The 26,968-nt window shown below is 47.6% G+C and overlaps 1 protein-coding gene across 1 annotated transcript in view; it reads left to right on the top strand.

Annotated features, from left to right (window-relative positions):
* SHQ1 (SHQ1, H/ACA ribonucleoprotein assembly factor) overlaps positions 1–25,000 on the top strand; it is a 77,950-nt gene extending 52,950 nt beyond the window's left edge. The window contains exon 7 of the mRNA XM_075321117.1: positions 17,008–25,000. Coding sequence (XP_075177232.1) covers positions 17,008–17,659 — 652 coding nt within the window. The 3' untranslated portion in view covers positions 17,660–25,000. The remainder of the gene's footprint in view (positions 1–17,007) is intronic.
* Positions 25,001–26,968: the final 1,968 nt, after the last annotated feature.

The raw sequence follows: 26,968 nt of genomic DNA, 5'->3' as shown, positions 1-26,968 counted from the left end.
GGCTCGGCATTGTGCTTGGTGATGTATGGCTCGGCATTGTGCTTGGTGATGTACGGCTCGGCATTGTGCTTGGTGATGTAGGGCTCGGCATTGTGCTTGGTGATGTATGGCTCGGCATTGTGCTTGGTGATGTACGGCTCGGCATTGTGCTTGGCGATGTACGGCTCTGCATTGTACTTGGTGATGTACGGCTCGGCATTGTGCTTGGCGATGTACGGCTCGGCATTGTGCTTGGCGATGTACGGCTCGGCATTGTGCTTGGTGACGTACGGCTCGGCATTGTGATTGGTGACGTACGGCTCGGCATTGTGCTTGGTGATGTAGGGCTCAGCATTGTACTTGGTGATGTACGGCTCGGCATTGTGCTTGGTGATGTACGGCTCGGCATTCTTCTTAGTGATGTACGGCTCGGCATTGTTCTTGGTGATGTACGGCTTGGCATTGTGCTTGGTGACGTACGGCTTGGCATTGTGATTGGTGACGTACGGCTCAGCATTGTGCTTGGTGACGTATGGCTCGGCATTGTGCTTGGTGACGTACGGCTCGGCATTGTGATTGGTGACGTACGGCTCGGCATTGTGCTTGGTGATGTACGGCTCGGCATTCTTCTTGGTGATGTACGGCTCGGCATTGTGCTTGGTGATGTACGGCTTGGCATTGTGCTTGGTGATGTATGGCTCGGCATTGTGCTTGGTGATGTACGGCTCAGCATTGTGCTTGGTGACGTATGGCTCGGCATTGTGCTTGGTGACGTATGGCTCGGCATTGTGCTTGGTGACGTACGGCTCGGCATTGTGCTTGGTGACGTATGGCTCGGCATTGTGCTTGCTGATGTACGGCTTGGCATTGTGCTTGGTGATGTACGGCTCGGCATTGGGCTTGGTGATGTATGGCTCGGCATTGTGCTTGGTGATGTACGGCTCGGCATTGTGCTTGGTGATGTACGGCTCGGCATTGTGCTTGGTGATGTATGGCTCGGCATTGTGCTTGGTGATGTACGGCTCGGCATTGTGCTTGGTGATGTAGGGCTCGGCATTGTGCTTGGTGATGTATGGCTCGGCATTGTGCTTGGTGATGTACGGCTCGGCATTGTGCTTGGCGATGTACGGCTCTGCATTGTACTTGGTGATGTACGGCTCGGCATTGTGCTTGGCGATGTACGGCTCGGCATTGTGCTTGGCGATGTACGGCTCGGCATTGTGCTTGGTGACGTACGGCTCGGCATTGTGATTGGTGACGTACGGCTCGGCATTGTGCTTGGTGATGTAGGGCTCAGCATTGTACTTGGTGATGTACGGCTCGGCATTGTGCTTGGTGATGTACGGCTCGGCATTCTTCTTAGTGATGTACGGCTCGGCATTGTTCTTGGTGATGTACGGCTTGGCATTGTGCTTGGTGACGTACGGCTTGGCATTGTGATTGGTGACGTACGGCTCAGCATTGTGCTTGGTGACGTATGGCTCGGCATTGTGCTTGGTGACGTACGGCTCGGCATTGTGATTGGTGACGTACGGCTCAGCATTGTGCTTGGTGATGTACGGCTCGGCATTCTTCTTGGTGATGTACGGCTCGGCATTGTGCTTGGTGATGTACGGCTTGGCATTGTGCTTGGTGATGTATGGCTCGGCATTGTGCTTGGTGATGTACGGCTCAGCATTGTGCTTGGTGACGTATGGCTCGGCATTGTGCTTGGTGACGTATGGCTCGGCATTGTGCTTGGTGACGTACGGCTCGGCATTGTGCTTGGTGACGTATGGCTCGGCATTGTGCTTGCTGATGTACGGCTTGGCATTGTGCTTGGTGATGTACGGCTCGGCATTGTGCTTGGTGATGTACGGCTCGGCATTGTGCTTGGTGATGTACGGCTCGGCATTGTGCTTGGTGATGTACGGCTCGGCATTGTGCTTGGTGACGTACGGCTCGGCATTGTGCTTGGTGATGTACGGCTCAGCATTGTGCTTGGTGATGTACGGCTCGGCATTGTGCTTGGTGACGTACGGCTCGGCATTGTGCTTGGTGACGTACGGCTCGGCATTGTGCTTGGTGATGTACGGCTCGGCATTGTGCTTGGTGATGTACGGCTCAGCATTGTGATTGGTGACGTATGGCTCGGCATTGTGCTTGGTGACGTACGGCTCGGCATTGTGATTGGTGACGTATGGCTCGGCATTGTGATTGGTGACGTACGGCTCGGCATTGTGATTGGTGACGTACGGCTCGGCATTGTGATTGGTGACGTACGGCTCGGCATTGTGATTGGTGACGTACGGCTCGGCATTGTGATTGGTGACGTACGGCTCGGCATTGTGCTTGGTGACGTACGGCTCGGCATAGTGATTGGTGACGTACGGCTCGGCATTGTGCTTGGCGACGTACGGCCCGGCATTGTGCTTGGCGACGTACGACTGCAGCTGCTCAGCCATGAAGCTCTCGGTGATTGCAGTGTTTGTGCTGATGCTTCCAGAGGAGGTTTGGACTCTGCAGTTATGGAGTCAGCACGGTGTTGGTGACCTTTCTGCCCTCTGCTCCTCAGCCCCCCACTCTGTAACATTACGGGGTCTCCACTTCATAAATACATCAGTGGTGCAAGTCTCCCTCATCCTGTTTGTTACAATGTGTCAGTGCAAGTAAAATGTGTAAACTTGGAGGCCATTGTACTGGACTGTCTGGGCTGGATCGCTTCAGGATACTAGTTCTGAATATTGTCGTTGGATTGCTGAATTCACTGATGGCAAGCAGAGGTATTCAAAAATGGTGATTAAAAAGAAAACTGTGTAATAAAAAGTTGCTGAACGTTTCACTACAGGCTGATGAATCTGTGTTTGCAGACGAGGATTCGGCACGTGGCCGGGCATACGGGTCTCCGGAGTAAATATGGCAGATGTTTCCACTTTCCTTTGCTCAGATCAGTTTACGCCAAAGGTGAGGATTTCCTGATTTCCTGCTGAATCCTTTTTTTTGATAGTGATCCTCAGTCGGCCATAGCATAAAAGAGTTGATTCTCTGACGGGGGTCTCCTGTCCGGGGGGAGATATCGGGCAACACGTCATCAACAAGTTCTTAACATTGATGTGTCGGAAGTTGGAAAAGTCGGAAAATGTAAGGATGTGAGCGACTACAAGAGCCAAATAAACTCAACGTTTCCAAATTGACAGGTCCAGTGGCCTGTTCCCAAAAATGATAAAAGGAAGGACGGCTACGGAACCGGAGACCGGGTCGGAGGGCTCACGATTGATGTAGGCAGCCCATCCGAGGACAACGCACAAATTGGTGCCGAAACATTGCAGCTCGCTGTATATGGGACTGTGGAGCTCCTGACCGGTCGGGGCGCCCCTGCTGATCTACCGTCTATCTTCGAAAATTCCTACAAGGGGTATGGGAAAATAGAAACTGGGCGATGATGAAATGGAAGAAGGAAGAATGACAACGGCTTTTCCATCATGAGGACGTCCGGTGCAGATCAGTCACTTACCGGGGAAGAGAGGGCACAGGACAAGTGCTGGAGGCCGTGTGATGGGGCAATGTTCTGCCGAAAACGTTTAGGACACAAACCGAATATCTAACCATTTGGTGACCCACACCCCCAGTTATGGTGGCTCAATTTTCCTGATGGAAGTGGCTTTTTTAGGATATACCCCTACCACACCGCAGGAAGAAGAAGTGATGCCTTATCTTCAAATTCCCAGATCTCCATCTGATCCGTCACCCTTGATGTGCAGGACATCTGGTCCAACCCTTTGGGGATGCACCGAGCACTTTGAAGCTGCCAATGTCTTGTGCCGGACACCACATGTCACAGTTGTGTCAAATGTGACAGTCGTGTGGTTTCTGGCCATAGAAGGTCACAGCGTTTGGCTGTGCAGAATGCTCCCCGACTTTCCATTGTTCCTGCTGTGAGTATTCATTGGTATAGGTAGCTTTCCTGATGGATTCATCTCTCCCTTTTTAACCCAGTAGGAGCTCAATTTCCACCCAGCTGCTGATCATCAGTATTCCCTTGGTGTTTAAATACCCCTTCCTTTGCTCTTGTGCTGGTGATATTTTCAGTTCCTTCAAGCCTTGGTTGCAAGCAGGTGGCTTGTACTCCTCTGTGGAATCAATCGTTGCTGAATTTCTACCTGAGTCATCTAATGATAAGTAGTTCATGCATTTCCCCCTATATGTCCTCTTTGTGTCTTCTATAGCGTTTAGTGGGGTTGACGAAGAACTCATCCCATCTGTTCCCTATTTAGGGCCCAGCACTAAGGAAACCTATGGTCAGGTATCCAGCTTGGTGCATAGGTGCAGAACCTATATAAGGTGGTGAGGGACCTCAGAAACCAGCGGTAGGTTTGGTCCGGGGGCACAGGGTTCCCCTTCCCTTTCGACGTGCGCTTGGTACTTCCCCGTTCCGTATTTAGGGTCCAGCACTAGAGATACCTAGGCTCAGGTATCCGGCTCGGCAAAGAGGTGCAGAACCTATCTAGGGTGGTGAGGGACCCCAGGGACCAGCACTAGGGATACCTAGGGTCAGGTATCCGGCTCTGCACATAGGTGTGGAACCTATCTAAGGCGGTGAGGGACCCCAGGGACCAGCACTAGGGATACCTAGGGTCAGGTGTCCAGCTCTGCACATAGGTGTGGAACCTATCTAAGGCGGTGAGGGACCCCAGGGACGAGCACTAGAGATACCTAGGGTCAGGTGTCCAGCTCTGCACATAGGTGTGGAACCTATCTAGGGCGGTGAGGGACCCCAGGGACCAGCAGTAGGGTTGGTCAGGGGGGGTCACCATCTTCCCTCTCCCTAGACACAGGTTTCCCTTCCCTTTCGCCGTGCACTTGGTACTCTCCCGTACCTAGCGTGACACCACCAGATTCGCAGGTCTTCAGGAGTCCAGGACTTAGTAGAACAGTTTTGGTGTCCATCACAATATTGTGCAATAGTCATCCATGGCATTACATCCCTCCACCAAAGGACATAACGTCATCTTAACTTTTGCTCTTCATTTTTTATTTCGAGTCTTTAGATATAGGGTTGGGCCGGGATTTGTATCTGTAACATGGGCCAATATTATGCCGCCATATTGTTTGTCTCCTTTTAGGTTCTTGATCCAACCACCGCTAACGAGAATAAGCAGGCTGACTCCCTCGCGGTCCTTCCCGTAATCTCCTTATCACGGCGTATACACGGCATAGCCCGTAATCCCCTTACCTTGACATTGCATAGATTATGTATGGCATTGCCTGGCATGTTCTTATAGAAATGGATTATTGCACTTCTGTTTCTTTCCTCCTTTGGCGGCTGAATTGGCGCTGGTTTCCTCCTCCTCATGGCGCTGGCATGTTATTGCCGAGATTTGCCGTGATCTCCGCGAGGCCGGGGCAGTCACCTCCTCTTTGGCGCGCTCTGATCCCGGTTTCTCCTGCTTATGTTGCAGTCAGACTTGTGTTTCGACTCTTCTGCAGCCTCTTGGCAGTTCCGGGGCATTGATTGGCAAAATGCTGCATTTTCATTGTGCAACATCACAGACGCCAGTAATTATACTGTACACAGAAAACAATTCTCTGATCAGAATCCTGCGCCCGGCAGCAGCAGCAGACGACAATTGGCAGCGCTGGGGACTCGGGCAGACGATGGAACGGATTGTAGGAACGAGGACGGCGACAAGACTGGAGATTTACCAAGGGAAATGCACCGGAATTGTGCCGAGAACTGCGCCAAAGCAATGACCATAATGGAGCACGCCGGTTTATTATGGCCACTGTTCTGCCAATTTGGTCTGCTTTGAAATGAGGAGTGGATGGAGCAGTGACAATGGGTTAATTTTGTGCAACAGTTCTGGGTACAATTTAGCTATATACAGTAAACTAGTTATAGTACCCGGCGTTGCCCGGGAAAGTAACTGTCTCTCTCCCAGTCTGTCTGTCTCTATCCATGTCTGTCTGTGTCTATCTCTCTGTCTGTCTCTCTATAATTCTGTCTGTCTCGCTCCCCGTCTGTCTCGCTCCCCGTCTGTCTCTGCTCCCCGTCTGTCTCTGCTCCCCGTCTGTCTCTGCTCCCCGTCTGTCTCTGCTCCCCGTCTGTCTCTGCTCCCCGTCTGTCTCTGCTCCCCGTCTGTCTCTGCTCCCCGTCTGTCTCTGCTCCCCGTCTGCCTCTGCTCCCCGTCTGCCTCTGCTGCCCGTCTGCCTCTGCTCCCCGTCTGCCTCTGTCTGTCTGCCGCTATCCATTTCCCCACTGACATCTTATTACCTCACATATAAGCTTCTTATACTAACAATTTCCTTTATTCCTATAGCAACCAATCACAGCTCCTATTAATGACCTGTAGCTCCCAGCTCCATTGACTTTAATAGAGGCATGTTTTTGGAGAGTAACTGTAAAGCGCGGGGTTAAATTTTCCCGTCAAAACATAGTCTATGACGTTCCCTGGGTCAGATGAGGGGTCTGTGCAAAATTTTGTGATTTGTAAATGCGACGGTGCGGACACACACACACACACACACACACACACACACACACACACACACACACACACACACCTCATCCTGAAGAGACCTGCAGGGAGCGGCACTGGAGGATTTATCCCTTGTCCTCTAATAACTATTGTTTAGCCCCAAATCTCCCAACGTTCCAGGTTTTTTGTTTTTTTTTCATGACTGCCCTCCAAAACAGACCTCAAGGTCATGACATATGCAAATGCATGCCAAAATGGATGAGTTTGGAAGGTAATGGGCAAGGCCTAAAATTTCAGACAAACAAAAATTAAATTACCGTATATATTTTATATCTTGAAATTTTTGCAATGGCAACTGGGCCTTATCTTACACCCCTATATTCTTTTACTCGCGTCAGCAAGAATAGTCTGAACTAGACCCTATTTGTTAGTATGGAAGTGTTATCTGAGCATGCTCTAATATGGGCTTAGGTCATTGTGAAGGGAGGGGGTGGAGGTGAGCTGTGACCTCATCTATTGTGAATGGTGTATCCTGTTATCTATTGTGTGTATATATAAGGGTTACCAGTCAATGTACAGGAGGAGGAGGTGAGCTGTGACATCACCTATTGTGATTGGTGGATCCTGTGTTATCTACTGTATATAGAAGTGTTATCAGTCATTGTATAGGAGAGGGAGGAGGTGAGCTGTGATATCACCTATTGTGGATCCTGTGTAAGCTACTGTATATAGAGGTGTAACCAGTCATTGAACTGGAGGGGGAGGAGGTGAGCTGTGACATCCCACTGCAAATATTGAATCCTGTGTTATCTGCTGTATATTGAGGTGTTACCAGTCCTTGTACAGAAGGTGAGCTGTGACATCACCTATTGTGAATTGTGGATCCTGTGTTAGCTACTGTATATAGAGGTGTTACCAGTCATTGTACAGGAGAGGGCGGAGGTGAGCTGTAATATCACCTATTGTGAATGGTGGATCCTGTGTTAGCTACTGTATATAGAGGTGTTACCAGTCATTGTACAGGAGAGGGAGGAGGTGAGCTGTGATATCACCTATTATGAATTGTGGATCCTGTTAGCTACTGTATATAGAGGTGATATCAGTCATTGTACAGGGGGAGGTGAGCTGTGATATCACCTATTGTGGATCCTGTGTTAACTACTGTATATAGAGGGGCTATTCACTGTAGTCATTTCTTTCACGATAATGACCCGAATTAAAGGGAACCAACCAGCAGAATTTTCCCATATAAAGTACAGGCAGTGCCATATTGGCGCTAGCATGGTGAATCAAATGATACCTCCAGTTTACAGATTGTATGTTTGCTTGAAAGAAACGGTCTCTAAGGTCCAGAAAAGAGTGTGTTGGTTGAGTGGTGTGTGTATTCGGGCAGGGTTGTGGGTCGGGTCCTCAGTATATATTCCTCCTCCTGCGTCCTCCTGGCTTGTTGCATTACCACTGGTGGTCGCTCATGCGCATTGCTAATGTGATGTTGTCCTCATTAATATGGTGCCGGAGTCAGCGCATGCGTGTACCGTGGTCTCCGGTGCCATTTTATTGAAGACACTGGAGACAACTATGAGCGGCTGGGGGCGGGGGGGGGGGGCAGATGAAAAAAAAAAATCAATCTGGGCATGCTCTGATGCCGCTCATATAAGAATCATACTCCGTCTGAGGCTCAATGCAAGATCTCGCCTCGTGGGGTAAGGATGATTCTGAGAAAGGTCCGGAATCAGCCCAGAACTACACGGAAAGACCTGGTCAATGACCTGAAGAAAGCTGGGACCACAGTGTCAAAGATTACCATTAGTAACACACTACACCATCATGGATTATAATGCTGCAGGACACGCATAGTCCCCCTGCTCACACCAGCACACGTCAAGGCCCGTTTGAAGTTCACCAATGACCATCTGGATGATCCAGAGGAGGCATGGGAGAAGGTCATGTGGTCAGATGAGACCAAAATACAACTTTTTGGTATCAACTCCACTTGTGTTTGGAGGAAGAAAGATGAGTACAACCCCAAGACCACAGTTCCAACCGTGAAGCATGGGGGTGGAAACCTCATACTTTGGGGTGTGCTTTTCTGCCAAGGGGACAGGATGACTGCATTGTATTGAAGGGAGGATGGATGGGGTCATAGATTCTGGCCACCAACCTCCTTCCTTTGGTAAGAGCATTGAAGATGGGTCATGACTGGGTCTTCCAGAATGACAATGACCCAAAACACACAACTAGGGCAACTAAGGAGCGGCTCCGTAAGAAGCATTTCAATGTCCTGAAGTGGCCTAGCCCATCTCCAGACCTGAACCCCATAGAAAATCTTTGGAAGGAGCTGAAACTCAATCTTACCCAGTGATCCTCGAAACCTAGAAGATCTGTATGGAGGAGTGACCTGAAAGAGCCGGAGAAGATCTGTATGGAGGAGTGACCTGAAAGATCTGGAGAAGATCTGTATGGAGGAGTGACCTGAAAGATCTGGAGAAGATCTGTACGGAGAAGCTACCTGAAAGATCTGGAGAAGATCTGTATGGAGGAGTGACCTGAAAGATTCGGAGATCTGTATGGAGGAGTGACCTGAAAGATCTGGAGAAGATCTGTATGGAGGAGTGACCTGAAAGATCTGGAGAAGATCTGTACGGAGAAGCTACCTGAAAGATCTGGAGAAGATCTTTATGGAGGAGTGACCTGAAAGATCCGGAGAAGATCTGTATGGAGGAGGGACCGGAAAGATATGGAGAAGATCTGTATGGAGGAGGGACCTGAAAGTTCTGGAGAAGATCTGTATGGAGGAGTGACCTGAAAGATATGGAGAAGATGTGTATGGAGGAGCGACCTGAAAGATCTGTATGGAGGAGTGACCTGAAAGATCTGGAGAAGATCTGTATGGAGGAGCGACCTGAAAGATCTGGAGATGATCTGTATGGAGGAGTGACCTGAAAGATCTGGAGATGATCTGTATGGAGGAGTGACCTGAAAGATCTGGAGATGTGTATGGAGGAGCGACCTGAAAGATCTGGAGATGATGTGTATGTAGGAGGGACCTGAAAGATCTGGAGATGATGTGTATGTAGGAGGGACCTGAAAGATCTGGAGAAGATGTGTATGTAGGAGGGACCTGAAAGATCTGGAGAAGATGTGTATGTAGGAGGGACCTGAAAGTTCTGGAGAAGATGTGTATGTAGGAGGGACCTGAAAGATCTGGAGAAGATGTGTATGGAGGAGCGACCTGAAAGATCTGGAGAAGATGTGTATGGAGGAGTGACCTGAAAGATCTGGAGAAGATGTGTATGGAGGAGCGACCTGAAAGATCTGGAGAAGATGTGTATGGAGGAGTCACCGGAATCCCTGCTGCAGTGTGTCTAAACCTGATCAAGATCTACCGGAAACATCTGACCTCTGTAACTGCAAACAAAGGTTTCTACCGAATATTAAGTTCTGTTTTTCTATTGTATCAAATACTTATTTCATGCAATAAAATGCAAATTATTAATAAGTCATACACTCGGATTTTCTGTATTTTTTTTATTCTGCCACAGGTGAAGTTCCCTGCGAGAAAATTTACAGACCGCTCCGTTCTTTGTAGGTGGGAAAACTTGCAAAATTGGCAGAGGATCAAATACTTATTTTCCCCTCTGTATCAATGATTTTTTTTATGGCCTCATATGAAGGGTCTTAAACGAGCGCTGATCGACTTATGTGGATGCTCGCCTCTCGTAAGGTAAGAAATCTGCCCTCGTAAAAGAACCCGTTGGGACCTCTGTTTCTCCGAACGTCTCCTCCGCAGCCGAAATCACAGGGATATTGATTCCCTCATTGACTTTATACACAGATCCCTGCCCTTAGCACACCGTGAGCCAGATAAGGAAAAACATTTTTGATCTTCACACCCTAGGTAAGAATTTCTATCTCCGGTGCTGGCGGCCGGCACACATGGCTTCTGCTCTCGGCACCCGTGCATTTGGGTACAGCCGGCCCTGATCGGCAACAGCTGGACCTGATATTTTGCATCCGCTACGCAAGACACAAAACAATCACTTTTGAAGAAAAAACATTGCAAGAGTTTTTTCTTTTCTTCTAGCTGACTCTTTTTTTGGGGTTAACGTTTTTTTCAGGCCTCTATGCTGCTTTATGATTAAAGACCACATCAAAGTTGAGCTGAAACTCGCTGTGCTCATAAGTGAGCTGAGAAAAGACAAGTAATCATTTGAACAAGCTCGCTGACAGTTTCTCAGTTGACTCCTTCTGCAGCATTAGTCAGTGTAATACAGACGCCAACGGTGCAAATTTTAAAATAAACTGCAAAAATAATTTGTAGCCGCCAATACATGCTCATAAGTATAAAACTTATCCTAAAAGGCGGACAGACCCCTGTTGGAGGAATTACATTGTTGCAAAAAAAAAAAAAAAAGAGGCAGCGCCACTCATTATTAATTCTCTCAGGGATCCCTTGCCTACCCCATTATTTCACTGTAATACCAAACACAGCCAAAAGCAGAAAGGTGGCACAGAAGGAGGTATCTGAGAATCCATCAGTGAGCTCATTCCGACGCACGTTTTGTAACTCTCTGGTGGTCCACAGGCGCATAGTGTAAGAAATTCGTATCCAAAGTTATCAACATCTTGTCATTCCTTCTCATTAAACCCAGGATTATTTTGGATTAAAAGGAAAGGAAAAAAGAAAAAAACAACTTTTGGATTTAAAAAAAAAATAAATAAAAAAATCCTGGGTTAAATGAGAAGAAATGACAAGATGTCGATAACTTTTGGATACGAATTTGTTACACCATGCGCCTGTGGACCACCAGGGAGTTACAAAACGTCCGTCAGAATGAGCTCACTGATGGATTCTCAGATAACTCCTTCTGCAGCCAGAAATGTGAAGGGAGGCAATGAGCCTATTAAAGTCATACAGGGCAAAAAATGTTATGAAAAAAAATATTTTTAACTTCAAGCATGTGTTTAAAAAACAAAAAATAAATAAGTTTTGGAAGTTTATAATGGAATGTCACTCCTGGTGGTCTAGGGGGGATCTGATTGGTCATCAGGTTCCTCCCCGCACCTTCATTGGATCAATAGACTGAGACGTTTAGAATCCTGGTTGAAACCGGGATCCAATACTTTTGCAGAGGGAATGTGCTCCGATCGCTGATCTTTGCTGTGTCCTCGTGGTGTGGACCTGGCACAGACCGCATCCTTGTGCACCTTATTTTGCGTGGCCCTTTCTAGCGCCGTGCTGGGCCTATGGGGTCAGGTAGATCAGCCCTATGGTACAGACCAGTCCTATTCGCCCCCTAGGTAACAGAAGAGGTGTTCAGCAGCTGTGCCCTCTCGCCCTCGCATTCCAGCCTGGAGAAGGTTAAAGTTTCCCGATGTAAATGTCGGCTCGCTGTTTATTTTCTTCCCCTCCGTTGAGTTCATTTTTTATTCCATTTCCAATCGTCTAATGTCACAGGAATGGAATGAGGGGGAAGTGGGATTAAACCTGGTTCCCCCCCCCCCTCCGCTCTCCCCGAGGAGCGGCCGCCTGTGATTGCTGCCGATACATCCAGCTGGTTATAACTGCAAACAGATCCCCGAGCTCGCCGAGGGGGAGAAGTGCAGATTAGGACGTGACGCATCGGCTTGACAAGACGCCGATAATCCCAGACCGGAGCGCCGAACAAGCCGGGGACATGCCGAGCGGTGCGGAGTCTGGAAAGAGTCCAGGGGGAACCAACATTTAGGCTATGTGCCCACGGGACAACGTACCCGCGGATTTTGCCGCAGCTGCTCCCCGAAATCCGCAGCTCTTCATTGCTGCGGTATTTCTGCAGTGCTGTTGCGGTAAACCTGCGGAAACAGTGCGAATTTTGTGCAGAATTCCTGCGGAATTCCCGCCCTGTATCTCCATAGTGGAGGAGCGGGAATTCCGCAGATAGCTGCGGGACATTCACAGCATATTCTGCAGCCGCACATACCGCAGCATTGATACAGCACTCCCCAAGTCCCATAGGATAACGTGCTAGAGCCTGCGGATTTATCTGGAAAATCCAGATAGATCCGCAGGTTTTCCTCTGAAAAATCCACAGTTACATTTTCCCATGGGCACATAGCCTTAGAACCCCGACACTGTGACGTGTGTTGGTGCCATTGAGCAATATTGAAGAGAGAGGTCGTATGTATATTTATATATATATATATATATATATATATATATATATATATATATATATATATATATATATATATATATATATATATATATATATATATATATATAATATATAATATATAATATATATATATATATATATATAGTGTGTGTGTGTATGTATATATATATGTATGTATATATATATATATATATATAAATATATATATATACAGTGCCTACAAGTAGTATTCAACCCCCTGCAGATTTAGCAGGTTTACACATTCGGAATTAACTTGGCATTATGACATTTGGACTGTAGATCAGCCTGGAAGTGTGAAATGCAGCAAAAAAGAATGTTATTTCTTTTTTTTTTTTTTTTTTTTAAATTGTGAAAAGTTTATTCAGAGGGTCATTTATTATTCAACCCCTCAAACCACAAGAATTCTGTTTTGGTTCCCCTAAAGTATTAAGAAGTATTTCAGGCACAAAGAACAATGAGCTTCACATGTTTGGATTAATTATCTCTTTTTCCAGCCTTTTCTGACTAATTAAGACCCTCCTCAAACTTGTGAACAGCACTCATACTTGGTCAACATGGGAAAGACAAAGGAGCATTCCAAGGCCATCAGAGACAAGATCGTGGAGGGTCACAAGGCTGGCAAGGGGTACAAAACCCTTTCCAAGGAGTTGGGCCTACCTGTCTCCACTGTTGGGAGCATCATCCGGAAGTGGAAGGCTTATAGAACTACTGTTAGCCTTCCACGGCCTGGACAGCCTTTGAAAGTTTCCACCCGTGCCGAGGCCAGGCTTGTCCGAAGAGTCAAGGCTTACCCAAGGACAAAAAGGAAGGAGCTCCGGGAAGATCTCATGGCAGTGGGGACATTGGTTTCAATCAATACCATAAGTAACGTACTCCACCGCAATGGTCTCCGTTCCAGACGAGCCCGTTAGGTACCTTTACTTTCAAAGCGTCATGTCAAGGCTCGTCTACAGTTTGCTCATGATCACTTGGAGGACTCAGACAGACTGGTTCAAGGTTCTCTGGTCTGATGAGACCAAGATCGAGATCTTTGGTGCCAACCACACACGTGACGTTTGGAGACTGGATGGCACTGCATACGACCCCAAGAATACCATCCCTACAGTCAAGCATGGTGGTGGCAGCATCATGCTGTGGGGCTGTTTCTCAGCCAAGGGGCCTGGCCATCTGGTCCGCATCCATGGGAAGATGGATAGCATGGCCTACCTGGAGATTTTGGCCAAGAACCTCCGCTCCTCCATCAAGGATCTTAAGATGGGTCGTCATTTCATCTTCCAACAAGACAAGGACCCAAAGCACACAGCCAAGAAAACCAAGGCCTGGTTCAAGAGGGAAAAAATCAAGGTGTTGCAGTGGCCTAGTCAGTCTCCTGACCTTAACCCAATTGAAAACTTGTGGAAGGAGCTCAAGATTAAAGTCCACATGAGACACCCAAAGAACCTAGATAACTTGGAGAAGATCTGCATGGAGGAGTGGGCCAAGATAACTCCATATATTTTTATATATTTTTTTTTTTCCCCCATGCTTTGCACTGCAGCTCTACTATTTCATTTTATCTTTTGTAAACTTTCAATCACATTGTACCCATTTTATTATTTAGCAACCAGCCAAGCATCATACTCGTTACCACTTTATTGGTCATTTGGCATCAAGGAAGGGGGACGTGACACCCCCATACATATTAAAGGGCCATTCACCTCCCAAGACCTTGGAAACTAATGAGTGCCTATGGAAATATATTGCTATCCTGACCACTCTAGCAGCCCTGGTATATAAATAGGGATTGTCCTTAAGGAATCGCTAAATAAAAGCGGCTTTCTCACCACCTTAATTGGTTAAAATTTTAACTTATTTAATATTCCCCCTGTTCTTAAAAAGGGAAGGATTTGCAGTCTGTGGCCGGTTTTCAAGGAAAGAGCGCAGCACTTACAAGCTCTTTTCTGTAGAGCTGGTAAGCGCTGCTCTGAAGCTCGTCAAACCAATGGAACTGACCAGTTTTAGTGTCCCTGTGCTTCTTTCATTGTCTCCTGCCGGTCTCTGCACACCCGAAGGGAGCCTATAGCATTAGCGGAAACGAGGAGAGGTTTTTTTTTTTGCCTTTTCTTGGAGGATTTTATTCCAGATCCACAGCAAAATAAGGTTTATTCCTAAATTCTGATCCCCACCCCCCGTCGTATCTGCCACAAATTCACGACTATTCTGCCAATGGAATGGACATGGTGCAACCGAAGAACCTCTGCATGAGCGGGATGGGATTTGGTCACATCTCGTTCTCTGGTTATTCTGCTGTTTTTTTGTTTTTTTTGCATCCAAAAATCTGCGATGATTCCGCCGTAATCATTTCTGCAAAGAAGAAACTTGCAGAAATCTGGTGTTGGCGCTCCTGATCGTCTGAATTTTGGCTTTTGGTAAAGATGAACCCTCATTCATTTGTCTTATCAGAGACAACCCTGAGACTGAGACAGGCGGGAGGTGGTGAACCAAGCCCCAGAGGCCGGCGCTGCGTGCACCGAGCCGGAAGTGTCCCACCGCCCGTGTGCACAGACGTGGGGTGTGAATCTCTCACCGGCGGGAGGCGTGTCGCCTTGTAATGGCTCACACCCAAATACTCAGTAAATTATCCTTTACTCTTACCTGCTGGGAGATTGTAGTGTTTTATAAAAGCAGCTGAACATGATGAGAGCGTGTACACCGGCCAAACCCCGAGCGAGCGCCGATGAGCGATTTATAGCCTGTATGACAGACTGCTCTTCTATGTACGCAGCACGATTGTCCTGTACACATTGAATATTATGTGCTCGGCAGCACATTTCCCGATTACACAGGACTATGTGCTGCCGAGAGCGATCCAATATTCTGCATCGAACGAGCGCCGACTCCGTGTGCCCATGGGGTTGAACGATCATTACTACGATCATTCGCCCCAATACAGTATGCATATTGTCAGAAGGATAGTGTAACGCTCACCGCCGGAGGTGGTACTGCGGTGACTAAAAGTGCACCAACAGGGCAGGACACCAGGCAGAGGCACTAGCAATATGGAAGGCACGGCCAGAACTGACCAGCAGAGTTGCATGGGACTGGAACCAGGTACAGGCAGGAACAGGACTAGAACCGGGTGCCAATAGGCAGGACGTCTGGAACCAGATATAGGCCTGGGACCAGGTGCTAATAGGCAGGACGGATTGGGACCAGGTACAGGCAGGAACAGGACTGGGACCAGGTGCTAATAGGCAGAACGGGCTGGGATCAGGTACAGGCACGAACAGGACTGGGACCAGGTGCTAATAGGCAGGACGGGCTGGGACCAGGTACAGGCAGGAACAGGACTGGGACCAGGTGCTAATAGGCAGGACGTCTGGAACCAGATACAGGCAGGAACAGGACTTAGACTGGGGACCATGTGCCAATAGGCAGGACGGGATAGGACCAGATACAGGCAGGAACAGGACTGGAACCTAGTGCCAATAGGCAGGACAATCTGGGACCAAATATAGGACTGGGATTAGGTGCCAATACGCAGGACAGGCTGGGACCAGATACAGACAGGAACAGGACAAGCAGAACAAGACAGGACTACAGGTACAGGCAGGACAGAGCAATAGGACGGGATGGGTGACCTGACAACTAATTAGACAGAAATCAACTAAACTTAGGGTGTTGAACAGGCACCTCCCCTAGTGGGAGCGTGCCTTTAGTACCCAATGCCTCACAGCGATAGGCTGAGAGGCACCTCCTAGTAGTGGTGTGTTGGCCCTTTTAAGAGAAGGGCAGCAGCGCACCCCCTAGGAGCACTCCCGGAGACCCTGTGTTGTGTGCACAGGCCCTGAAAGGAAGAGGAAACTACGTGGAGGAGAGCAGGGACGCTGGGCAGCAAGGAAGGAGCCGGCCACAGCGGTGAGTGACAGCGCGTCCCTGCAGGAGGGGAGAGCAAGGAGTGCAAGGGACGCAGCGTCACAGATATTCTGTCCGTATCATAAAGGCAGGTTTGCAAAGACCCCATGAAAATCAGTAGAAAAAAAATGCCTAACAGCACCGCTATATTCTTGTGAATAAAGCTGCAGTTCTGTGCTGAATAATTCCTTAATATATGTTGATAGCGGCTGGACCTCAGTTTTGTTGTTACAGACTTCTACGACAAAATTCAGGCGTTCTGAGTCACCACTAGGGGGAGCTCACTGCAGACAGACGAGCTCAGCAATAACCCTGTATGCACTAAGCTCCTCTGCTCCCCCTGGTGGTGGCTGCAGGCAGTGTGATTATCATGTCACTGTGTGTATGCAGTGGATTTGTAGCTCTGCAACTAACGACGTCAGCATTTGTAATCGTGTAAAAGCACTTACCATTTTTCAGTTTTGACATTTTTCTTTTTCATTTTGTTTATGCTATTCTAGATCTAAGAAATTGTCTGGCTTATTAGATTGCCTGCAAGCGACGAGCATCTCCAAGGCAGATCTGGGCCTGGAGCTGGAAGAGCTGGAGGAAGCTGCCACTTTGGTTCAAGAGGAAGAAAAACTGCTGGAGGCGTCAGACCATGTTCCCCGGCAGCCGGCAGCGCTCATTACATCCGAAGCATCGAGCGGCTCTGACTCATCAGAGACAGAATCCACCTCATCAGACGAGGAGGACGAGAGCGGCAGCGAGGAAATGGAATTACGGGACCCGTCTGCCACGCTCCGGGGGGAGCCGGCTGCTCCTCTCATACAGGTTATAGAAAACGCGGAGAGCCACCAGGACACGGCTGCCGATACGGGGTCCCAGCCCGGCCTCACGTCTGCGCCCTTACAAGCACCGATGTGCACAGAGGAGGCGATTACCACCCTGGAGAGTCCCATATGGCACCACCATGCTGCTCCCGCCATCCCTGACAAATCCCAAGACCAGAGCGCAGCAGACAGCACAGCGCAGCGGCACGTGCCAGGTAACCAAACAGCGCAGCACACCAGGGAGATCTTAGAGGAGACTCCAAGGATGATGGATCGTCTGCACATAGTGGGGGAGCCGGCGGAGGACGAGGCTGAGGATAAACGGCTGTCTGCGGAGTAATCTCTGCCGTCATGGACGCTCCGGGATAGTGTTTTTATGGATTTATTCTGTGAATATTTCATTGTTTCCCTGATATAACGGCATCGGATCTACTACAGTGTTATCTATGTGCGGCTTACACAACGGAACGGATCAGTTTCAGATCTAATTTCTCTCCAAATCTTTCTCTTTTTCACTCTTGTTCTTTCATTCCTCTCTTTTTTTTTTTTCTCTTATTCACGCATTCTTTTTTAGTTCTCTTTATCATTCGTCTTTTCGCTCTCTCGTTTTTGCTTTCTTTTATTTGCCTATTTTATTTTCTCTTCCTAGGTCACTCGTCTTTTTAACCTCTCCCTCTCTCTTCGTCTTTGCTCTATCCTTTTTTCTTTCTTTTATTAGGTCTCTCGTCTTTTTAACCTCTCTCTTTCTTCATCTTTTTGCTCTATCCTTTTTTCTTTCTTTTATTAGGTCTCTCGTCATTTTAACCTCTCCCTCTTTCTCTGTCTTTTCACTCTTTCGTTTTTGCTTTCTTTTACATGCTTATTTTATTTTCTCTTTCTAGGTCTCTCGTCTTTTTAACCTCTCTCTCTTTCTTCGTCATTTTGCTTTCTTTTCTTTTATTTTCTCTTCCTAAGTCTTCTGTTTTTTGATTTTTTTTTTCCTCTCCTTTCTTGTCTTTTTGCTCTCACGGGATGATGCAGCAGTGAAAACGATGATCTTTTACTCTGTCCAAAAGATCGTTTCACCTTGTGACGACTATTTTGCTTCTTCATCGGGTGTTCGGCATGCTATCTGCATGGAAAGATCATTATCTTCCCATGCAAACAGCGTGCTTGCACCTGATGAAGGAGCAAAACGCTCATCAGCCGAAACGATCTTTTGCGAAGCGAGCGTTAATCAGAATGTTTGCTTACAATAATGCTTCCATGTGACGGCAATATTACACTTTAAGGCCGCTTTACACGCAACGACATCGCTAACGAGATGTCGTTGGGGTCACGGAATTCGTGACACACATCCAGCCTCGTTAGCGACATCGTTGCGTGTGAAACGCACGAACAACCGTTAACGATCAAAATTATTTACCTGATCGTTGATGCGTCGTTCCTTTCCCGATTATCGTTGCTGTTGCAGGACACAGGTTGTTCGTCGTTCCTGCGGCAGCACACATCGCTACGTGTGACACCGCAGGAACGAGGAACATCGCCTTACCTGCGGCTGCCCGCAATGAGGAAGGAAGGAGGTGGGCGGGATGTTCGTCCCGCTCACCTCCGCCCCTCCGCTTCTATTGGGCGGCCGCTTAGTGACGCCGCACGAACCGCCCCCTTAGAAAGGAGGCGGTTCGCCGGCAACAGCGACGTCGCTAGGCAGGTAAGTATGTGTGACGGGTGTAAGCGATGTTGTGCGCCACGGGCAGCGATTTGCCCGTGACGCACAACCGACGGGGGCGGGTACGCTCGCTAGCGATAGCGCTGCCTGAAAAGTGCCCTTTAGTCTTGCCGTTCTATTGCTTTCATTCCATCATTCACTCTTTTTTTGCTTCTTTCTTTTGCACTTTCTTCCTCCTTCTCGAATAGTTTCTCACCCGCTCTCCCCCGTTTTTCCACTCTTTCACCTGCTCTCTGTAACATTCCTTTAATCCAGTATCTGATAATCTGCTAATTCTACTTATGAACTGTCATGTAATGTGGAAATTTCATAAGACCGCCTTTTGTGAATTTCGTTTGGCTGTCTTTTTTCGGGCTTCTGTGCCAGAGATGTGGCTTGGTTCACGAGACGCCTGCCCTACCTATTTGGCTCATGGAAAAGCTGCTGATCCAGCACTGTGACCTATCCGCTCTCCGTGGTTCCGGATTATTGGACCTTTATCGTTCGCTCTTCGATTCTCTGGCAGAAAATCCTCGGAGGAGAAAGTGATCCATGGAAAACGAGACTCCTCCGGAAATAATCCATTTTATTGACGGCCTTTCCACTGGCTCTGACACCAGAAGTGTGGAGGACGTCGCGTGAGCAAATAGGATTAAAAGGCGATTGCTCTTCCTTTTAACGCTTCTTTCCGGGTTTCCCAGAGTGTTTGGGTATTTTTTTTTATTCCTGCAGATTTCTGTCGGTGACGGCGCAGGCGATAGACATTGATTAGTGCGGATTTATCGCACTTAGTGATAAATGCACCAAACAAATTGATTAATATCTCAGGAAGAGACCGGGGAGCGGTGCCGCACCGGCAGACACGTCTTAAATAATGTCAGAAGATTGAGCTGATGTCTCAAGGCTGGAGAAAACAAACAGGGACACACATGTCAGAGAGATAAATGCTCGCGCTGTTTGAGCCGTCCGTGCAGGCCATTTGTCTGGAAGATAAGCAACGGAGCTGCAGCTCGAGATAAGCCGGAGACGGTGCGACCAACACTGTGCGGCAAGCAATTAGGAAAAGAGGAGCAAGGGACGGACCCGTGTGTGGTCGGAGAATTATCCGTGACCAATTCTAGAAAGTTCCCTTTTTATTCTTTGTTTTCTGTCCTAAAGGAATATTTCCATGGTGTACCCACTCCAATTATTTGGAGACCGGCCCCCCGTGTCACACTGGCCGTGCGTGAGCAGCTCCTCTGAGAGTTACTCTTATCGACCAGGAAATTCCCCTACGACACCGTAGAAAATAAACACTTGGGGGTACGTTGCACGTTGCGACATTGCTACTGCGATATCGTCGGGGTCAAATCGAAAGTGACGCACATCCGGCACCGGTAACGACGTCGCAACGTGTAAAGCCTAGATGCGCCGATAAACTATCGCAAAAGCGTCGTAAATCGGTGATCTGTGTAGCGTCGGACATTTTCATAATGTCGCACCAATAGGAGATACGATGTTGTTCCTCGTTCCTGCGGCAGCACACATCGCGGTGTATGAAGCCGCAGGAGCGAGGAACATCTCCTTACCTGCCTCCACCGGCTATGCGGAAGGAAGGAGGTGGGCGGGATATTTACGTCCCACTCATCTCCGCCCCTCCGCTTCTATTGGCTGCCTGCCGTGTGATGTCGCTGTGACGCCGCATAACCTGCCCCCTTAGGAAGGAGGCGGGTCGCCGGCCAGAGCGACGTCGCAGGGCAGGTAAGTGCGTGTGAAGCTGCCGTAGCGATAATGTTCGCTATGGCAGCTATCACAAGATATCACATGTGCGACGGGGGCGGGTACTATCGCGCTTGGCATTGCAAGCATCAGCTAGCGATGTCGCAGTGTGCAAAGTACCCCTTAGGCCCCCTTCACATGTCCGTGATTCCGGTATGTATGACGTCCGGAATCACGAACATATGCAGACTCAATGAATCTGCACACTCACCCATTTTTTTCACAGATGTGTGTCCATGTGGTGCACACGCATGTCCACGTGTTCCGCTTGGAGACAAGTCCGTTTTTCTCTGTCATATACTGGAGAAAACTCGTGTCTTTGAAATAAAAATAATTTTCTATACTCGCCTGTCTCCAGCGCTGGTGTTTTCGGACTGATGTCACTTGCTTCCGGGTCTTCTCATTATGCTCATGAATATTCACTGCACTGCGAACCCGGAAGCAGCAGCAGCACCGGAGCCAGCAGCGCAGGGGACAGGTGAGTAAAAAGTTCCTGATCTCCGTGTGCTATTATGGATAGCACACGGAGAACACGTGTGCCTAAATCATGGCACACTGATGGCCATTTGCACCTTCAAGACAGACCGTGAAAAACGTGCGTTGTGAAGGGGGCCTTATAGTCTCCTCCCACACCGGCGCCGTTCCGACGAGGTTATTCCTCATTATGGTATGTGACCACTGCAGCTACTCACCGGCCGCTGATCAGCTGCATCTTACCGATATTTGTCTGAGTTCTGATGGTCGTGGCACAACGTCACATTTAAGCACAAGTTGTCAATTAGTGAACAACCCCTTTAAGGACACGTTACTACGTAAAGGCGATATTAGGAATTCTCATGCTGCGGATATCCGCCACATACATTTTACAGAGCTGCAGATGTTACCGCGAATTTTACCCTGTGGCACAAGCTGCGTACGATACCTGCACAGACTTTACTTTTTTTCTCTTGTAAGTTTTCAGTAGAAATTTTGCAGCCATTACATTGTAAACTGTAAAAAGTTGTGGGACTTGTTAGCATTTGTATCACCGTCACTTTTCCCTTTCCTGCACGTTTGCTCCTAAAATGAGCGAGAATGGAGTGATCCGGTGCTAAAGCTTCTCCCCTTAGCTCAGGAATTCAGATAAATGAGGTACAAACTCTCCAGGTCACTGATACATTCTCAGGCCTCCGACACACATCCGTGCCCCCGGTACGTGTTTGGTAGGTTTTTGCACGTACCGGCGGCACGGAGACACGTACACCAATGTTACCCTATGGTAACAGGCGCACACACACGTCAAACCACGTGGAACGTGTGTCCGTGTCGTTTGTACGTGTGTCCGTTTTTCTCCGGCATCACGCAGGCACGGACCCGCTAAGTCAATGGGTCCGTGTCTGCACGTATGTGACACGTAGCATGTACGTGTTCTATTCGTACTGTCCGTATGCGGTTTTTTGTGTTTTGTGGAAGCGATGTCTGTCAATCTTTTTTGTCTGTGGTTGTCAGTCCATCTCCCTCTGTCGGTCGGTCTGTCCCCCTCTCTCATACTTACCGATCACCGGCGTGGCGCTGAATCTAGTATTCACTGCTTTCCCCTCCCACCGGCGCCTATGATTGGTTGCAGTTTGTCATGCCCCCAAGCTGAGTGACAGCTGACTCATTGCAACCAATCACAGCCGGTGGGCGTGCGTCTCTATATCGTATAGTAAAATAAATAAATTTAAAAAAAAAGACGTGTGGTCCCCCCCAATTTTGATACCAGCCAGGCTAAAATCACACGGCTGGAGGCTGGTATTCTCAGGATGGCGAGCGCCACGTTATGGGGAGCCCACCACCCTAACAATATCAGCCAGCAGCCGCCCAGAATTGCCGCATGCATTAGATGCGACAGTCCCGGGACTCTACCCGGCTCATCCTGAATTGCCCTGGTGCGATGGCAATCAAGGTAATAAGGAGTTAATGGCAGCAGCCCATAGCTGCCACTAAGTCCTAGGTTATTCATGGCAGGCGTCTCCCCGAGATACCTTCCATGATAAACCTGTTAGTAAAAGTAAATAAACACATACATTCACAAAAACCTTTATTTGGAATAATAAACACAAACAAACACCCTTGTTCACCAATTTACTAAGCCCAAAATACCCATCCAGGTCCGGCGTAATCCATGGAGGTCCCACGACGCTCTCAGCTCTGCTACATGAAGGTGACAAGAGCGGCCACATACAATGACCTCTCTCTATCACCTCCAAGCAGCAACTGAGGTGAGACGCGCAATCACAGATGACATCAGTCAGGTTATTCGCGGCCACCGCTGGATCCTCCACCTGTGACTGCGAGTCACCCAAGTGACTGAAGTGAGCTGCGCGATCAGCGATGAAGTCACAGGTGAGTTGCGGTCTCGGGTGGAAGACTCCAGCTGGCCGCGGGTAACCTGAGTGACGGCAGCGCTAATCACGCCGCTAACTTCAATGACTCAGGGGATTAGCGGTCACCGGTGAGTTCATCACGGGTTTACCGCTAATCAGGACGCCACACACAGACAGAGCCGCGGTACGACAATGAAGTCGGGTGAGGTTCATCCGAGTTCATTCTCATTGCGCGTCTCTGTCTGTGTCGGCTGTCAGTGGGTATGTAGCAACGACATTTTACATCACACACGGATCAACACAAACGGACAACACACAGACATTCCACATACACACACGGCGAGCATACGCCATCACACACGTCACACGTACTGGAGAAACACCCCAAAAAAAACGGAACACGGACCCGAAAAACGGAACATGAGACACGTACGTGTTTTTTGCGGAAGTGTGGCAGAGGCCTCAGTAAACTTATTCTGCAGCCAACAAAAAAGCCAGGACACAGTTTGTAAAAGCCAAACAAGTTAATAAAACACAATTGCAAATAAGTTAACTAAAATGCCCATGATGCTATGCAGCTCCTTTTATTTTACACCAATGCTGGTATTTTGGGTTAAAAATACTTTTTTCTGCTGACTTTCATTAATACTTTTGCACCGTTTGTTTTTTACAGGCTCTTTGCTGCAAAATGATTTAACTAAGAATCTATCAGTGAGCGCATTCTGTTACTTTGTAACTAATTTATGTCTCTGATTTATCACATTGACCACATTGAGGTTGAACTGAACTATACTGTGGTCATACATCAGCAAAGAAGAGCTCAGAAATAAAGATGTAAACTCCCTGTAAGAATGAACTCACTGATGGATTCTCAGTTACCTCATTTGAAAAAACCAAATGGTGCAAATTTTTTAATGAAACTCAGTACCCAGAATTAGTTTTTTTTCCAAAATACTTAGAATAAATTAAAAAATAATGTCCTGAAGGTGTCTAAATCCTTACAACTCCTTTAACCGCTCCTAAGAGTCATTTTATATAGACCCAGACAATTTTGTCTTTTCCATGAAAAATCAAACTTTTATTTACAAATGAGTTGCATAAAATAGAAATAAAATAATGATTTTTACTTGTAATAATAATTTTCTCCTTCACACTTTGCTTTCGGCACAGAATGCCTTCCTTATTCAAAATTCCTTTTATCTTATACAAATCTCCCACTTTACCAGCACCAAAGCAACCCCAGACCATCACATTACCTCCACCATGCTTGACAGATGGCGTCAGGCACTAGAGGCTCTAATGTCCTTGTCTTGTTGCTCAGTTGTGCAGCGCGGCCTCCCACTTCTCTTTCTACTCTGGTTAGAGCCTGTTTGTGCTCTCCTCTGGAGGGAATAGTCCTCACCGTTGTAGGAAATCATCAGTTTCTTGGCAATTTCTCGCATGGAATATCCTTCATTTCTAAGAACAATAATAGACTGTCGAGTTTCACATGAAAGTTCTCTTTTTCTGGCCATTTTGAGAGTTTAATGGAACCAACAACTGTAATGCTCCAGATTCTCAACTAGCTCAAAGGAAGGTCAGTTTTATAGCTTCTCTAATCAGCAAAACTGTTTTCAGCTGTGCTAACATACTTGCACAAGGGTTTTGAAGGAATTTCTAAACATCCATTAGCCTTCTAACACAGCAAACACAATGTACCATTAGAACACTGGAATAGTGGTTGTTGGAAATGGGCCTCTATAGACCTGTGTAGATATTGCATTAAAAAACAGACGTTTGCAGCTAAAATAGTCATTTACCACATTAACAATGTATAGTGTATTTCTGTTTAACTTCATGTTAGCTTCATTGGAAAAAAATGTGCTTTTCTTTCAAAAATAAAGAAATATTTAAGTGACCCTGAACTTTTGAACTGTAGTGTATCTCCTCCCTACACAGACGCGGTGCCATTCACACAGACGGGACATGTTAAATAGATACAGTCAGGGTCTGGGTGTTTCCGCTGGAGCTTGTATTCACCTTCTATTTCTATGTAGCAGCAGAGTATTGACCAGGCCTGTTCTCGGGAGATTGTTTTCTGTCCGCAGAGATCTGGCTCCATGCACCCCAGCCCTCGGCGGAGAACGAGATCACTTTACACCACTAAAGAGCAGACTCCCCGCTGTGCCTGCAAATAGCAGGTTATTGTACATCCCCGCAGGAGTCCGCGCCCGGAGATGGCGGACAATCGCTCACACCCAGCGGGGGCAATTCCCCAGAACCCAATTGCAATTTATATTGTAACAGTTTCCAATCTACACCAGACGGAGGATTTCACGCTGAATTAGGAAGGTAAAATCGGCTTTTTCACATCGATTTAAGAATATAAGTAAAAATAAATAAACAGTAAAAATTAAAAAAAAAAAAATATATATATATATATATATATATATATATATATATATATATATATATATTATATAATCTTTTTTTTTTTTTTTTTTTAATTTTTACTTGTTATTTATTTTTACTTTATATATATATATATATATATATAAAAAATATAATTATAAAGTAATAAATAAAAAGTAAAAATTAAAAAAAAATTCTAAAATATATATATATATATGTATATATATATGTATATTTTTTTTTTATATATATAATATACACATCCAGGACTACCTTTTTAATGACAAGAACAGCACAAATGGTAGAAACCCTCCGGACCCCCTATGATTCATTACAGCCCCCCATACAATGAGTGTCCTACACCACCTATGTGAACATGCTAGGGTGTCTAATATCTGATAACCACATCTAATCTATGGCAGATTAAGGGATTGTCTAGCAATATGAAAAAAGCATACAAAAACCCGACGCCATCATTCTTCCACAAAGCAGCGCCACCCCCTGGCTACATGTTGTGACTGGTACTGCAGCTCTGGATCACAACTATAAAAGGGATCGGTTACCAGAAAATGACTAATTGTTTAAATTTAAGGTTTTATGTCTAATATATTTTTGAACAGTTTTGTTTTGTTTTTCATAGAACTATATAAAAACAAAAGCCAGAAACTTGTAGTTTTCACACTGACCACTAGGATTAATTTAGGACTTCTTCTTCCTATTGGACACATGCAGGGCCGTATTTACCATTAGGCCCCCGTGGTCCGGTGCCTGGGGCGGCAGGTTGTGGGGGGCGGCACCTTCTGGCAGCAAAAAACAAAAATTTTATTTTTGTTTTTTTGCAGCCGCCAAGCACAAGGAGCTGATTGACTCCAGAACTGCCTGCGCCTGCACTTACGGGATCACAGGCGCGCGCCAATCAGCTCCTTCATCTGTGCTGCGTCCATTGCTGTGTGGACGTCACATGCAGAGCTCACAGCAGGACGCCGTGATGGAAGCCGGTGTCAGAAGAGGATACTCACGTGAGCCAGGAAGATGGCGGCGGGCACTGGAGCAGGTAAGTGGATTCATAAGGAGCGTGGGGGTGTCTCTAATGCAGACCGGAGATCTGCGCATGCGGGGGGGGGCAAAGGCTGATACTGGAGGGAGGCAGAGGCGGAGACTGGGGGGAGGCTGGAGGGAGGCAGAGGCTGAGACTGGGGGGAGGCTGGAGGGAGGCAGAGGCTGAGACTGGGGGTAGGCTGGAGGGAGGCTGAGACTGGGGGGAGGCTAGAGGGAGGCAGAGGCTGAGACTGGGGGAGGCTGGAGGCAGAGGCTGAGACTGGGGGGAGGCTGGAGGGAGGCAGAGGCTGAGACTGGGAGGAGACTGGAGGGAGGCAGAGGCTGAGACTGGGAGGAGGCTGGAGGGAGGCAGAGACTGGGGGGAGGCTAGAGGGAGGCAGAGACTGGGGGGAGGCTGGAGGGAGGC

The sequence above is a fragment of the Anomaloglossus baeobatrachus genome, chromosome 8 (assembly GCF_048569485.1).
Source record: "Anomaloglossus baeobatrachus isolate aAnoBae1 chromosome 8, aAnoBae1.hap1, whole genome shotgun sequence".
Lineage (NCBI taxonomy): Eukaryota > Metazoa > Chordata > Amphibia > Anura > Aromobatidae > Anomaloglossus > Anomaloglossus baeobatrachus.
The sequence above is the reverse complement of the archived record's forward strand: the minus strand, read 5'-3'. Positions and strand labels throughout refer to the sequence as shown.